At 45.9% G+C, this 15733-nt stretch overlaps 2 protein-coding genes across 12 annotated transcripts in view; one reads left to right on the top strand and one right to left on the bottom strand.

The window, feature by feature from the left end:
• The first annotated feature begins 638 nt into the window (after positions 1 to 638).
• On the top strand, positions 639 to 1727 carry ier2a (immediate early response 2a). The gene has a single exon (XM_034593734.1). It carries the CDS (start codon positions 725 to 727, stop codon positions 1262 to 1264), a length of 540 nt encoding a protein of 179 aa, XP_034449625.1. The 5' UTR covers positions 639 to 724; the 3' UTR covers positions 1265 to 1727.
• A 2075-nt stretch (positions 1728 to 3802) lies between these two features.
• The window catches only part of cacna1aa (calcium channel, voltage-dependent, P/Q type, alpha 1A subunit, a), an 83794-nt gene continuing 71863 nt past the window's right edge, over positions 3803 to 15733 (bottom strand). For 5 of the 11 annotated variants that reach the window (XM_034593716.1, XM_034593717.1, XM_034593718.1 and 2 more), the window contains 6 exons: positions 14620 to 14733; positions 12865 to 12903; positions 10171 to 10387; positions 9591 to 9931; positions 9399 to 9500; positions 3803 to 8163 (listed from right to left, as the gene is read on the bottom strand). In XM_034593716.1, the coding sequence (XP_034449607.1) occupies positions 7327 to 8163; positions 9399 to 9500; positions 9591 to 9931; positions 10171 to 10387; positions 12865 to 12903; positions 14620 to 14733 (1650 nt within the window). In that variant the 3' untranslated portion in view covers positions 3803 to 7326. Of the gene's footprint in view, positions 8164 to 9398; positions 9932 to 10170; positions 10388 to 12864; positions 12904 to 14619; positions 14734 to 15733 lie in introns of all 11 variants that reach the window. The other 6 variants (XM_034593723.1, XM_034593726.1, XM_034593727.1 and 3 more) reach the window with 4 other exon arrangements.

Here is a 15733-nt window from a genome sequence, read left to right as displayed (position 1 = left end):
TTTTCTATTTCCTTGTGGTTTCAGGCTTAAAACATGTAAAAACATGGTGTAAATGATGCTGTTTTTCCAGTCGGATTTGAAGGTCGGGGCTTATATTTTCTGTTTTTTGGGGGATTTGGCTGCAGCAGTGTTTACCCCTGAATCTCCTAAAGGGTTTTGTGGACTCACACACTTCACCCCCCCCCCCCCCCTCCATCGGCATAGTGGTGAGTAGATATCGAGTGCATTTACATTTTTTCGGTGAACTATCCCTTGAAGGTTGGGGAAAAGGTTTTTCCCACTATGAATGGAAGTCAATGCACAGTCCTAATAAGGGCAGCTGCACGAACCTGTGTGTGTGTGTGTGTGTGTGTGTGTGAGTGTGTTTTCCTGCTGTTTGCACCTCATGTTTAAATGAGCACCGGTTATGAGTGTGAGTCATTCACTGCCATCAGTCTCTTTGTGTTTTCACTGTGTGTTCAGATCAGTAATCATGTGTGGACACGGGACACCGAGTTTAAAAATAGCCACAGTTGTCTAACCAGTTGTTGCGGGGCTGTTTGAAACCTCGCACCGGGGGGTCAGGCCCGTGGGCGGGGCTCTTTCGCGTGACGCCCGGGCAACGTCAGCGAGGTGATAAATACGAGTCCCGCGGCCGCTGGGTGTTGTGTCTGCGTGTGAATCACGAGAGAAGCGACGTGAAACACAACGGAAACGGTTTTTTTTGTTGTTGTATTTGGAAAACATGGAGGTCAGCGCCGAGGCCAAGAGGATCATGGTCGTGGCTCTGGGGAAACTGTACAGCTCCCGCAGCCAGAGAGGAGGTCTCCGCCTGCACCGGAGCCTCCTGCTCACCCTGGTCATGAAGTCCGCCCGGGACATCTACCACGAGGCCCAGGCGACCGCGGAGGGTGTCGAGCCGGGATGCGAACAACAACAGCCCGAGGCGGCGGCGGCTCAAGGGAACACGGAGTCCCCTTGTGGGGAGCTCCGGGGTCCCGCTTCGCTCCGGACTTTACCCCGCGAGGAGGTCGTCGTTTCCCGCAAGGAGGACAAGGAGAACCGGTGCCGGAGCGTCACTGTCCCGGCACAACCGTCGAGGAAGAGACGCGGCAAAGCGGCCGTCGAGCCGGACTTCCTCCCGTGTAAGAAAGCGAAACTGGAGCAGGCGAGCTGCCCCCAACAGCTGCTCATGAGCCCGGTTCTCATGGACTATGTGAACTGCAGCGGCCTGGGAGCGCACCCGGCCCCCATGACCATACACAGAGCCATAGCAGCGTGTTGAAACACTGAAACAGGGGGGATGTGAACTTTTCCCACAGGGCCCACAGGAGCCTGAACGCACCCGACAGCGGGCCAGGACCCCGGGGGGGTCACACGGATGAACACCGCGGGGGATGGTGGATCCCGGAGAGTCCCCCGGGCCCGGACGTGACTCCGAACAAGCCGGGACATGCTCCAGGAATCCCGGGAGCGGCTGATGAGACGTCCTCAGTGGCTCTGCGATCTGCAGGAGCTCAGCTGGAGCGTTGCTTCACCCGGACCAGGCTCTAAAACGGCCTTTATGGACAATACTGAACTTTACACGAACATCTGTACGGGCACTTTAAACTCTACTAGATGTGTTGTTGTACGAGTGTGTTGTGTTGAGGCCTTCGTGCTGACTGAAGATGGCAAATGTGTACAAAACCATTCAATGACTGCAACTACCTCAGTATTTATTAAACCTTTTCTACTTAACAGTGAAACCTGAGTGCTGTGTTATTTGTAACTCCTGTGTGATATCGAGGAAAAACAGTGTTGTTGTGTTTGTGTGTGGGGGGGATTTGATTCAGGGAAGTGGTTTGTGTGTGTGGGACACAGGAAGCTGGTTTGGGTGTGAAGAAGTTTGTTTCCTTCCCCCCACAGTGATTTGCAGGACAAAAGCAGGGACAATCCAGTGGGCTGTCAGAAACACTGGGGACAATTGGGGGTCCCCTGGCTGGGGCCCTTTATTTAGTGGTGGCAACCTTCATTGGTTTAGACCAAGCACAGGTTAAGGCAAATGTCAATCTATTACTTATGGAGTACCACAGGTAGATGTATATGTAACCAACTATATTTTGATTTAAGATTAAATTTTGAGCGTGTTTAATACAATTTCAAGTGACGTATCATTCTGCATTGCAAGGTTAGATAACGTAGAGGTTTTTTGTTTACAAAGCCCACCTCTAAATGAACAGATTCTTATTTCAAACAAAGATCAAGCGTTGCAATATTTAGAAACATGGACGATAGGTTCCATTACTTTTACATTCATGTTTTTTGTACGTTTTTCCGAATGCGGTGCATAGCAGACACAGCAACACAGACGAGTTGCATGGTGGGGGGTGTGCGACAAGGTGGCTGTGTGTGTTTGGGGGGAAGGGGGCTAACCCAGGAAAACAGAGAGAGAGGAATGTGGGGGGAAGTGCCTGTGTGTGTCTGTGAGGCCCCCCCCCCGAGGCCCCAACTGTGCCGCTCGTTCTTCCGGCTGAAATCAGAGCAGTCTCTCTGTCTGTGTACACACAGGAGCTGGGATTTGAGGAGAGGCCGGAACCGTCTGGACATGCCTGTGAAAATACACACGTCATACACTTTCACCCATCTTGTGTAAGGAAGTGCATCTGCCTTTGCCTTTCTTTACCCCGTCCCCTTGCTCTCACACAGGCAAACCACCTATGAATGAATATGCTGACACATGCATGTCGTCTGCAGACAAAAGCATTAAAAACAATTTCTGGTGGATATTGGCGTTTTTTCTGCAAGAACAAAGGGAACTGAAACTGGGGTTAAAGGATTGTGATACATGAGATCAATTCTACAGCGTTTCCTCATCGGCAGATTGGGTTTGTTAACTTGAAGGCAGTCAACAGGGTGTTTTATGCATAACACAGCTCATTGTTTTGGTTTCATTACCTTCAAGGTTTCCGTTTAGTTCAGTCTCACTTCTCACAACTCATCAACTCTGTCTCCAGCTTCGGTGTTTTAAAGGAAGAAGCTGTGGTTAAATCGTACAGTGCACGTTACTGAGGAGGCTTTCACAGCAACATTGTTTGTTCCAGACCTTCAGACTTTAGCCTGAACCAAAATAACTTTGTGCATCCACTCAAACAGAAGGACTACCTGCCGAATTGACAACACGCTGGTGTCAGATGCGCGTCTACATCTTTGTGCATGTACACAACTTTCTTCCTTAAAGGTCCAGTGTGTAAGATTTAGGTGAAAGGGATCTATTGGCAGAAATTGAATATAAAATAACCCTAGTGATGTTTTCACTAGTGTGTAGTTACCTAAAATGTATGAATTGTTGTTTTCTTTGCCCTAGCATGGGCCCTTTACATTTAAATACTATATTTACAGGGAGCAGGTCCTCTCTATGGAGGCCGCCATGTTTTTTTTACAGTAGCCCAGACTGGACAAACTAAACACCTTTTGAGTTTTTATGACAACTGAAAGCTACCACAGGTTCTCTTATGTTTGGAAGGGGAGGTGAGGGATATTCAGCTGCAACATGCAACTTCACCACTAGATGTCACTTAATTCTATACACTGAACCTTTAAATCACAATACGAGACCAAAACAAACAAACTGTAAGACATGAACCTACTAGTCTGTTTCGACCACGTCCTGGACTGTCAGGTGTGAAAATGCCCATGTATGTAAGCACAACTTTAAAAAACATATTTAACTCACCTTTAGGCCAAAGTATGAGCCTCACACACAAACCACACAAACCCCTCACAGTAAAAAACAAAACAGAGTAGAGCAAAAATGAGGACAAGAAAATGAGGCCAGACGGTGTGCATTCTCTCTGGATTTTATTCTTTAGGAAGAGTTCTGTTTGGAATTACAAAATGCACTGGTAGAAATAGCGGTGAGACAGGTTGAGAGTGCGACAGATAAAGAGTGAGAGATAGAGAGAGAGTCAGAGAGAGAGAGAGAAAGAAAAGAGGGAGAGAGTGAGAGCTCAAAGGTTCCACAGCCAGTTATAATGATTACATCATCAGATGTGGCCTCCTCCTGCGCCCCCTGACCCCCACAAAAAGTAGAAGGGAGAATACACCGTTTTCTGAACTGCACTTTCTTTTCTTTATATATATATTTTTTTCCATTAAAAACAGTTCCTTTTTTTGTGGTGTCCTGAACATGGTTGTGTTGTGCCTCAAACCCATGTAACAGAAGAAAAAAACGAGACTCTGACTCTAACCAAAGTCTCTTTTGTGTTTTCATTCTTTAGACATTTTTTTTTTTCGTAGTTTTTAACCTTTTTTGTTCTCAAAAATAGAAGGAAAAAAAGGAAACGTTGCTTTTTAAAAACATCTATCTATTTATATATCTTTTTTTTTTTTTATTCCTCTGAATTCATTAATCTGCTTTTTCTTTTATGTCCTGAAGATGACTGTTAATCCACGGTGTGGCATGCACATAGCACATGCATTTCTGGAACTAGATATTTTTTTCATTTTTCTTCTATCTTTTGTACTTAAAAATGTTTTTTTTGTCAGTTTTTTATTCAGTAGCGGCTTTACATTGCTTTTTGAAGACTTTGTGTGGTTAATCAGCGTGTTAGTGGATTTCACTGCAGCATAGACACTAAGATGGATTGTGAATGTTTGGGGCTTTACATGATTCATTCAGGGGTTTTTGACATAACTCTCACACTCTCTCTCACACACACACACACACGAGAATTGTTACAGTGATTTGACTGAAAAATCATAAGATTTAAAATGGATTTCTGGAGACAAGAATTAGAAAGCAAAGCAAGCACAGGAATAAAACATCTACACACACACACACACACACACACACACACAACCAGGAGCTACATACCTAGTGTGCTTTCTGATTTTAAGTGTAGTGATGTGAAAATATACTCGTCTGTGACATTCCACTGAGGTTGGAAAGACACTAATAGGCAGTTTTTTTATCTTTTCAATTTTTTTCGGTGCATTCTCTGGTCAACATGTGATAGGCCTCCAGGTAAAATATTGGTCAAATACATAAATTAAAATAATGATGGGGCTGACAGTGGTGTGTGTTAGTGACAACAAGTGTTAGTTTGAGGCACACAGAGAAACACGCAGATCGAAATAAAGATATATAGGAGTGAAACACACATAACATAGTTCTTTTTTATCCCCCCCCCCCAGGATCATGACAAGGCCCAGAAATCTTTTTTTTCCAACCCTTCTGAAGTGTCAGTCACCTGTGTGTTACCACAGATGAGGTGGTGTTATTAGTGAGAGAATGAACTGATGAGTGTGGAACAGCTCTGACTCTGAGGTGAAGTAAAGGGGGAGACGCTGTTTTGTCTGACACTGCCACCTATTGGTCACAAGTGGAGGGACTCTATTTGAGCAGCTGCAGGAGGGTAAACCAGTAGTGAAGCAATCTCAATTCCGTCCACTGTCTATATTCTAAAATTCATTAGCCTATTGACTGCTTATCATTGATGCATGTTTGCCCTCCTGCAAACCCATTCTCCCACAATGCAAGTGTGGGTTGGAAAAATGATTTGCTGAGCTTAAAATTAAACAAACGCACAGAAAACAATATATATTTATATATAAAACATGGAGAATCTGCCTCATTATCACGATCATCATGATCATTTTAAGTTATTATATCATCTGTTTATCCATTATGACAATCAGGAACAAAGAAAACAACAATGACGAGTTCCTCTCCTTTCTATTGGTCTCTTTCTCTCTGGTGTTTCTATTTTAACCCAAAACCCTGGAAGACTTTTGAGATGTTACTAATTGGTCAAACTTGCTCACCAACATGGACACCCACTTTTTTTTTCACCGCCCTACTTTACCCTGCTTCCCAGTGTATCATTTTAGGATTCATCACCTTAGTTACAAAAAGTTACTTCCACAAAAATATGTGCAATTCCAGCTGAATCAGTGGCAAGCATTTGGCACAGAACATACAGACAAGCAAGCAAAAAGTAATCATTTTGTTCTGTCGAGTTTACAAACAGCAGCTCTCCGATCTCCCCGTATCCTTCTGTCACTTGATTTGAGTGTGGATGAAGGTACAGAGAGAGGAATCAGAGAGAGGAATGTCAAACAGATGAGAGCGAGAGGGAGAGAGAGAGAGAGAGAGAGAGAGAGAGAGAGAGAGAAACAGAAAGGCTTTTTTTTTTTTAAACCAAAGAAACAAAAAGAGAAACCCTACAGACCACAACAGGAAGGACTGAGGAAAACTTCCCCCCACATACAGTAGATTCTCATTGTTGCTATTAATATTTTTTTTTTTGTATCATTCATGCAGGATTCCACAGGGTGTACAACTCCGCAAGTCTAAAAAACGAAGCTGTGTGGGGTGCAACAGAAGATTCAAGCTTCGATGTTTTGAAGAAGTAGAAGAGAAGGAGGAAGAAGAAGAAGCAGCTGCAGGAATAGAAGAAATACTGCAGAAAACAGTTACTGGTTTGTTTGTTTTTTCGTTTCTGAAACCCATCTCCACATTTTTGTTTTTCTTCTCTTTTAGGTCATTGGTTGAGGTTGGTTAAATTGTTTCAGGGAGGAGGGTGTTCTCTAGGGACAGGGGTAAACGTCCCCAAAAACAACCCCATCCTGTCCTCTAGATTTTGACTGAGAGACTTATCAACCCCGTGCAACGCTCCCCAACTCTCCCACCCACTTAGCCTTCTCACCTCATACAGGCGGAGGGCTAATTGTCAGTTTTGTTCTTATTTAAAAACACAGATGATAAAACTCATCAATATTCAACTGGTGGCTGGGAGGGTTGGATTCGATTCTTTTCGTGGCTAACTTAACTGGCGTTAGCTTAGAGAAGCAAAAAAAAGGAAAACGTGGTCGTTCTTGTCTCTGACTGTAAAGTGTCTTTTGTCGAGTCGCAACTCTTGACATCTTGTAAGTGGCTGTAGCTCGTTGCCAGAGGCATAATTTAAGACACACAAAGACTAGTGTCCATCACCCCTCCTGCTTGCATCCTTAAAATTTGCAGTTTGAGGTTGATCTCATTTGGCATCAAGAGAATGAATGCAACAACAACGCCAGCAGAACATGGAGGTGGTTTGTGATCCCCCTCTTACCCATTAGTTTCTCCAGATCCTGCCTCAGCATTCCTGTTCCATCCCCTCATCCTGACACCCATCCCTTTACCTAGCCCACCATCACTGGGACATGCCAAGCACTGGAGGAGAGGGAAAATTGACTTGAATCGACAAGAATGAAAAAGTCGTGGTTTCCCTTGGCAGTCATTGCTCTGGCTGAGAGCTTCTCATGTCCATCTTTCAGTCCATCTATCTGTCCTTTCTCCTCCTTACGCCCCTCCCCCTTCCCCAGAGGCTAGCACCAGTCGTCGTCCTCCGTCTCGCTGTAGGGTTCATGCAGGCCCTTGCGGGGCCCCCTAGGATGCCCAGCTGGAGGGGGGACCTTGTGAGGCCCAGTATGTGGAGGTCCATGGAGATGTGTGGAAGGTGAGGAGGAGCGGTAGCCATTGGGTAGGCGACGCTGGGCAGCAGGCTGCACCTGGCCCTGCACAGGCCCAGTCAGAGCAGTGGTGGGAGGAGGCGCGTGGTGTGCAGTCCTAGGTGAGGTGCGAGTGGGCTGTGGGTGGGGCGGCGGATGAGGGTGTGGATTGTTTATGGGGTGTGGCTGGGGTGGAGGGAGGGGATGGGGGTTATGTGACTGTGGTTGTGGAGGAGGCGGCAGTGGGTGGTTGGCCATGCCGTGTGGATGAGGGTTGCCCCCCTGTATGGGGTTCTGCTCATAGGCAGGTGGTTCATGGTGGGGCTCATAGTCCTGGTAGTCCTGGTTGTAGAAGCAGGCATCCCCTTCCATGGAGCCGCCTCCTCCACCTGTGTCTCCCCAACGAGGCGGTGGATGATGACCCTGGCGAGCAGTGCCATGGTGGGCGAGTGGGAGGCCAGTGTGGGGAGGGCCTTGGCCGTGGGGAGGGCCTTGGCCTTGGGGAGGCTCAGGAGAAAAGCGTCGAGGGGCTGGGGCAGGTGGTCTGCCCTGTGGCCCTGCAGGTGGCGTGGGCATGGCCTTACGGACCACAGGGGAGTAAGTAACATGGGGCCGGGGTGTCGCGGGGGTCTGAGGCAACTGTCGACGGCCTCGACGTGGCGTACTGGTCCCCGAAGTTGAGGGGACAGGACTTCCGCTGACCGAACTACTGCCCTACACAAAAAGTGGAATAAAGCAAATAAAAAGAACGTACCACGAATTCAACGACAGAACATGTAGAATAAAGTAGAGGATGGGAGAGAGAGGAGTATGAAACAAATAGAAAGGGAAAGAAAGAGTACAATGTAGAGGGAGAGCAGGAGGAGTCCCGATAGAAAAGTAAGAAGACACAACAATAAGAATAAAAGCACCAGTCATAATGTCAGTGGAGTGGAGGAGAGGAGTGTCGAAATGTGAGGCATCCAAACAGAAACGAAGCAGATGTGGATTCCAAACAGCAGCAAACACAGAGAAGCAACACGTCACGCAGAGGAGAGAAAACAAAAGACGACAGGAGAAAAGAAGGGTAAAGGGTTGATTTCCGGAGCAACAAATGTGGCACAGGGTAAATATGGTGACTAGACATACATAAAATATGTTTGCCTTTAAACTTCGTGATGTGAGCTGTGTGACAGCAAGTTCCAAGGAGCTACTTTTCAAATCGAAATTCAAACGGGAGAAAAGTCTTCCAGTTGAAAGAGAATTACTCTTTATTTTTCAAGCTATAACAAAAAAAAGAGTCAAAAAGTCAACATATTAGGCTGAATGATGTGCATCACAACATTTTTTGAGCGTACGACAATCATACCTTTGTGTTTTTCTATTTTAATAAGCAGTCTAAAACGTTAAGGATGTTGTCAAAGGAAAGGTAGTGAGGGAACGTGAGAGAACAATCCAAAAACACTCAGGCAGGGCAGATAGGGGCAGCAGTCAAATATACATTTTTATGCATATTTGTTTGGTTGCTGAAACATTGGAACAGTGACTTCATTAACAAAAAGAACATCTGCATATGTACTTACATGAATTTACCCACAATAATACGCTGGTTTGTGTGCATGTAGTCAAAACCTGTGTCTTGTTAGGGAACACAACACTTTTTGGCCTCTAGTTTGATGGCGGCTTCACATAGTAGAGTATCCGGATCCCCTACAATAACTAGAATGGTACAACTGTCCATGATCAGCATTTCACAACAAAACCCAACACAGCTCTGACGTAAGGTCTTCCATTACGTCCAGGACATTATTGACATTTTGCACCAGTTAACCTCCATCAAACTAGAGGCCCCTGTGTTATAATTTTCAGCATAATACAGAAAATGTGTTCCACCAATACAATGTCTATTAGAAAGCAACGCACTGCTCTCACACTAGACACTACATGCAAACAAGTACACAGAAGCCCACCTGTCTGTGTGTCATGCACTCACGACCCTCGCTGGGCGATCGTGACCAGCGGCGGTCCCTCTCCCTCTCTCGGTCGTGCTCCCGGTCGTGCTCCCGGTCGTGCTCCCGGTCGTGCTCTCGGCCGTGCTCCCGGTCGTGCTCCCGGTCGTGCTCCCGGTCGTGCTCCCGGCCGTGCTCCCGGCCGTGCTCCCGGTCGTGGTCTCGGTCGTGCTCCCGGTCGTGCTCTCGGCCGTGCTCCCGGTCGTGCTCCCGGTCGTGCTCTCGGTTGTGCTCCCGGTCGTGCTCTCTGTCGTGGGAGTGCCTGTGTCCGTACTCGCCGCCTCGCTCTGCCACGTAGCGCTCCTTGTCCACGGAGCCATGGTGGTGGTGATGATGGTGGTGGTGTTTGCGGTCTTTGGATCGTCCACGATCTCTGTCGCGATCCTTTTCTTTGGACGTGAGGTCGCCTGACTGGGTGGTCGTGCTCAGGTCTGTGCCCAGGCCTGATGGGATGTTTGTCGGAGATGTCAGTGGGGTGAGGTGTGGTGAAAACACTAAAGATTGTGATAATATTAGATACACAATATGACATCATAGAGAAAATTATATTTTTTCTTTAGTTTTGCTCTAATGCAGCTTCTACACAGGGCAGTTGTGTGAACATGGCATCTGTCAAACCTTCACGTTATTGCCTATAGTTGTTTGTGTGTGTGTGTGTGTGTGTGTGTGTGTGTGTGTGTGTGTGTGTGTGTGTGTGTGTGTGTGTGTGTGTGTGTGTGTGTGTCTGTCCTACCTGTGTCGGCCTCCGTGTAACGGCAGAGGGACCTCTCGGACGCCCGATGGCTCCGGTCTTTTCGTCGGTGTCCGTGTCTGGAAGTCCTCCCCTCCTCAGGTATCACACGGTCCATGTGGTAGTCTTCCGCCCCTCCTTTGTCCCTGTGGCCTCGCCCAGACCTGCTGTGGCCCAGCGATGAGACAGAGCGCTTCATGGGACTGCTGTCGTTGATGGTCTGAGAGAGAAAGAGAGAGAGAGAGAGAGAGAGAGAGAGAGAGAGAGAGAGAGAGAGAGAGAGAGAGACGACCAGGGGACAGAGGGAGAGAAAAGGGGAGTGAGGCAATGAGAGGTGTTTCCTTTGCTTTTTCACTTGGTGTCTTCTGCGAGCGATGGAGTTAAGAGACACGATGTATTGTGTGTCTTTGTGGACATGTGTGGGAATTGGGTCCGTTTCTTAATCTGAATGCAGCCCCCCCCCCGCCTACCGCCCACATTCCTTCACAAATCAAACACTCCCACATTAGAAACAATGTTCCAATCATGCCATTTCCAAAATATAGACACTGTATATTGCTTATATGGCAGGGGTCGGCAAAAAGAAGCCCATGGGCAGAATTTGGCCCCTCCATCACAATTATTTGGCCACTAGAGTCTTTCATACACCCACTGTAGATAGGTGGAATAATATTTAAATCAAAATGGACTTAATCACCCATTGAATATTCAATAACATCCTTTATTTTGCACCAGTATACGTTAATGTGAACAGGTCCTGGTGCTGAAATGAAGTCTAATTAAGTTACTAGACAAATAACACTTTGAATACACAGGAGCTAATGTTTTTGTATCGGTTTGTTTGTGTGTTTGTCTGTTAGTTCACAGGATTACGCAAAAACTACGAGATGGATAATCACAAAACTTTGTGGGAGGATGTGGTATGTGTCAGGAAAGAAGCAACAATTTTTTGGTGCGGATCCAGATCAGTGAACAGATCCAGGAATTATTTTTCACATTGCCAGATTGGGCGTTAGTCTACATTTACACTGGTTTCTCAGAGAATAAGTAATGGACCCTGAAAACAAATCAGACATGTTTAGGGGACCGATATTTATGAGCATTCTGATGCAGATCCAAATAAAAATAAATCCAGATCCAGTGAATTTAAACTTGGTTTCATACAGGTGTGCACTCTGCTGGGTGAGGACGTTTTATCAGAGTCACAGTTGTTTCCTAGAGTGAGTTACTATAAATTCTCAGAGTGCAAGTTTTTATGAGATTTAACAAATTAATCAAGACATCAAATCCTTGGCTATGGTTAATCCATAAAACACTGAAACACCAACCTGAATGTTTGATTAATCTCAAAACATTTAAAAAAAAAAAAAATTCCCACCATGTGTCTCCACTACGCATGTAAGCCTGTGCTGGTCCTCAAATGTACAATATTAAGAAAAACTGGCTCAGGGCTGAAACTACAGTAATTGCCGACCCCTGATGCAGAGGGAGAAAAAAGTATAGGAGAAAAAGAAATCAAATAAAAGAGATGACGGCAAACGGCCATGCCTTCCATGCTTCTGTAACTTGCTTTGTGAAAGAGCAAAAGGGGAAGAAGGGTCAGTACGACTTGCAACACTCCTCCATCCTCACCACCCCCCCCACCCCCCCACGAACATGGCACATTCCAAACTCTTATTTTTCTGCTCTGCCTTAGCGTGCTTTCCTCCAGCCATGCAGGTACATAGGGGTTGTCCTGGGTCCTCTGCCCACAGGAGGCCTCACGCTCTGGGGCGGGACAGCAGGACAGAGCCTATGGTGCCATGAGTAGCTGACCTGGGCATGTAAACCACATCAGGCTACGTCAGTGCTAGGTCCTTTTGGCAGCTGTGCTTGCCAAGTTTTCCAGTTATTGTGTCACTGACATGTGACGGGTTGGCAGATGTAAAGAAACCACCAGAATATCGGGCCTCATTGGAGTAGCACTGAGAATCCCAGCAACATATCCATCCATGCACACAGATATCCAAATCATTCCTCTGTCTTCATTCATCTTTTTCTCTCAGTCACACACACACACACACACACACACACACACACACACACACACACACACACACACACACACACACACACACACACACACACACACACACACACACACACACACACACACACACACTCACTTGAATGCATTTCAACAATTTGCTTGCATGCAGGTGTAAATGGAGACTTGGACACAGACGGGAAACATTGACAACGCCATCATAGACGAGCAGGCAGGCATGAAGACAAAGAGCAACAAAGCAATAGCAGAAGCAGCTTAGAGAGAGAGAGAGAGAGAGAGAGAGAGAGAGAGAGAGAGAGAGAGAGAGAGAGAGAGAGAGAGAGAGAGAGAGAAACAGAGGCCACAGGACCGTGGCCATTGATAATAAGAGGGGACATGCAGAATTCGGCCCAGTTCCAAACTCTCTATGTTAAGTGCATTAGAGACGTAGCCACGGATGCTGGGGTCAGTTTGGAAGTCGGAATGACACCAGATTTGGTCATGCTGAAAAAATGTTAAACTTAGAAATTCTATATAGATTCTGGCCTGGAAATGATAAAGACACAACATGGAGACACGGTAAATAAGGAAAACGCAGAGTTTCAAGGGAAAGGGAGAGAAAACAGAGAGAGAGAGAGAGAGAGACGAGACAGGGAAGACAGGGTACATACACTGAGGTTACTGCCACGTTGTTTCCCTCTCCTCCGCTGCTGTATGAGCACAGAGAAGACACACACACAAACACACACACACACAGAGCCACAAATACACCAAAGTCACACATGGAGGATACACAAAGAACCAGAAAGGGAGGCAGAGGGGAGGGAGACAGGGATGGATGGATACACAGTGACAAAGACAAAAAAGTGGTACAGAGGAATATAAGTAAAAACCAAGGAGAGTTAGTTGTGGTTTGACCCAAAAAGAGATGGGGTGCAACAGTGTAGAGAGGAGAGAGAGAGACAGGAAGAGGAGGAGGGACAGAGAGAGAGTCTGATTAGACACCGAAGCGGCAGTGAAGGTGGAAGAGAAAGACTTACCACAGACACTGCGGGTGGCTGGAGCCAGAACAGTGTAATACACACAATTTCACCATGAAAAAGCTCAATCAACGGCACCGCGGTCACAACAACAGCAATGACGACAATCAGCAAAGAGACACACAGATATGGATATGCATATTCACAGACAGACACACACACACACTGCAACAGTCAAACGGCAGACAACAATGTGACAGGAACAGTGTGAGAGAATATGTACTGTACAACACACACACACACTCGCACACACGCACACAAACACACACGCTTGGAACATATAATATCATGCTGGTTCCAGTCCTGGTTGAAAGAAAAAAAAACAGCCCCCAAAATTCTAAAAGAGGCAGAACATTTTTAACAGGAAGGAAGAGACAGTTTAGTAGAAGATCAACAAAAGATAAATGAATCAGGGTTCTGACAAAAAAGAGGAAATAATAGGGGTCAGAAAAGTGCTTCAACTGCATGTGTGTGTGTGTCTGTGTGCGCACATTGATCTGTTGTGTGCATATGACAACCAGAGCACTCACTGGGATATGAAACAATATAAGATGGATGAGTGTGTTGGATGGAAAACGGGACGACAACTGTTAAAAAACGTCCATGCAGGCGGTAGGATGAGATAAAGACAAGAGGAGAGAAGAGAAGAAGAGAGAAAAGGAACAGAAGGTCGAACTTTGCCTCGCTGTGGTGCTTCTGAATTCAAGTTTGGAGTTTCAACAAAAACATTTTCATGTTTTAGGCTGAAATATCGTCAGGACAGGACGGCCCCGCAAACGATTTTCCCATTACAGGTTGTTGTTGGGGCTAAAAATGCAACTCGGAACCAAACTGCTTTAATTTAGAAGAAATCCCTTTAAAGGTTCAGTGTGTAGAGTTTAGCGACATCTAGTGGTGAAGTTGCACGTTGCAGCTGAATACCGCTCACCTCAACCTCCACTTCCAAACATGACAGAGAACCTGTGGTAGCCTTCAGTTGTCATAGAAACTCAAAAGGTGTTTAGTTTGTCCAGTTTGGGCCACTGTAACAAACATGGCGGCCTCCGTAGAGGAGACCCAGCCCCGATGTAAATATAAAGTATTTAAATATAATGGGCCCATTCTAGGGTTCACACAATTTAGATGAAAGACGCTAGTGACAACATCACTAGGATTATTTTATATACAATTTCTGCCAATAGATCCCTTTCACCTACATCTAACACACTGGACCTTTAACCCTGTGCTAAACCTTCTCCAACATGGATTCCAGGGACCACAGCAACACGTCTTTACGCAACGAGTCAGACCTTTGTGATTGTGATCGCTTCAAACAAAAGGAAATGAGGAACATGTACGTAATGAGGGGGAATAGAACGAGAGTGGAAAAGTGAGAATGCTGCTCACTTGGTTGTCGCCTGGGAGGCGGGGCATGGAAGCGGCCCTGCCGTGGCCTTCCATTGGTGGAAAGTGCTCAGTATCCGAGTAACCATCCTGCCCCATCTCTCTCATCTCTACCGTCTGCAAACAGAGCAGGAGAGCAGGAGATGGTGTGACTGGCTGCCATGAAAACTGATAGGGGAGCAGGGGGGTGGGGGAAAGTTTGTTATCCAAAGAAAGCTCAGGTCTTAGAGAGGTAGAAGCAGTCAGAGGGAGAATCTGATGAGAGTGTGTGTGTGTGTGTGTGTGTGTGGTGAGTGACTTTGCCACTTTCTTTGTCGTTTTGGTTTTAAACTGTGGGATGAATGGAAAAAAGAGAGGTTTTATGTGGAGTGTAGAGTTTTTTCCAAACCAAAGTTGTGTGTTTGCTGTCAAACACTGAGCAGCAAGCGAATGCTGGCACAGGGAGGTGGAGGCTCTCTGTTTATGCCAGATGGAGCTGGTGAGTCAGAGCAGGAACGGATTGGAGAGGAGAATCATATGCAGCTCAAAGAATGTGTGAAAAAAAGACATCTGATCAGCAGAGGTGGGATGTAACAAAGTACATTTACTACATTACTGTACTCAAGTACATACTTATACTTATGTAGATTTATTTTCACTTTTAGTCCACTACAAATATCAGCAAGTATCTGTACTCTACTCCACTACACTTTTGCAATATATTTCTTCACATTGTTTTTCTATATTTTTAAAAGTAAACAGTAATGAGAGGGGAACAGGTTCCCTGATCCAATCAGAGTGCACAGGTAACATTAGACCCCGCCTCCATCACTGGTGAGGAAACACCACGAGACTCGATTGATGTACTGGACTGTTGCATTAGGGAAGAGGATACACACTGAAAGTACTTTTACTTTGAGTACTTTAAGTATATTAAGTACTTCCTCATATAGAAAAGTTTACTTATACTCAAGTACATTTTGTCTATTTGTTTATACTTTTACAAAAGTACTTCCTCCACCACTTCTGATCAGATGTTGTTGACCTGGTGCAGACACTGCTACATTGTGCGTTTTAAATGAGGTTGTGTAGGTATGTCTGTTCAAGTGTTCATTTTTTTCCCGGTAGGTTTGGTTTC

Source organism: Hippoglossus hippoglossus, chromosome 8, assembly GCF_009819705.1.
Source record: "Hippoglossus hippoglossus isolate fHipHip1 chromosome 8, fHipHip1.pri, whole genome shotgun sequence".
Taxonomy (NCBI): domain Eukaryota; kingdom Metazoa; phylum Chordata; class Actinopteri; order Pleuronectiformes; family Pleuronectidae; genus Hippoglossus; species Hippoglossus hippoglossus.
This window is presented reverse-complemented; position numbering and strand designations above follow the sequence as displayed.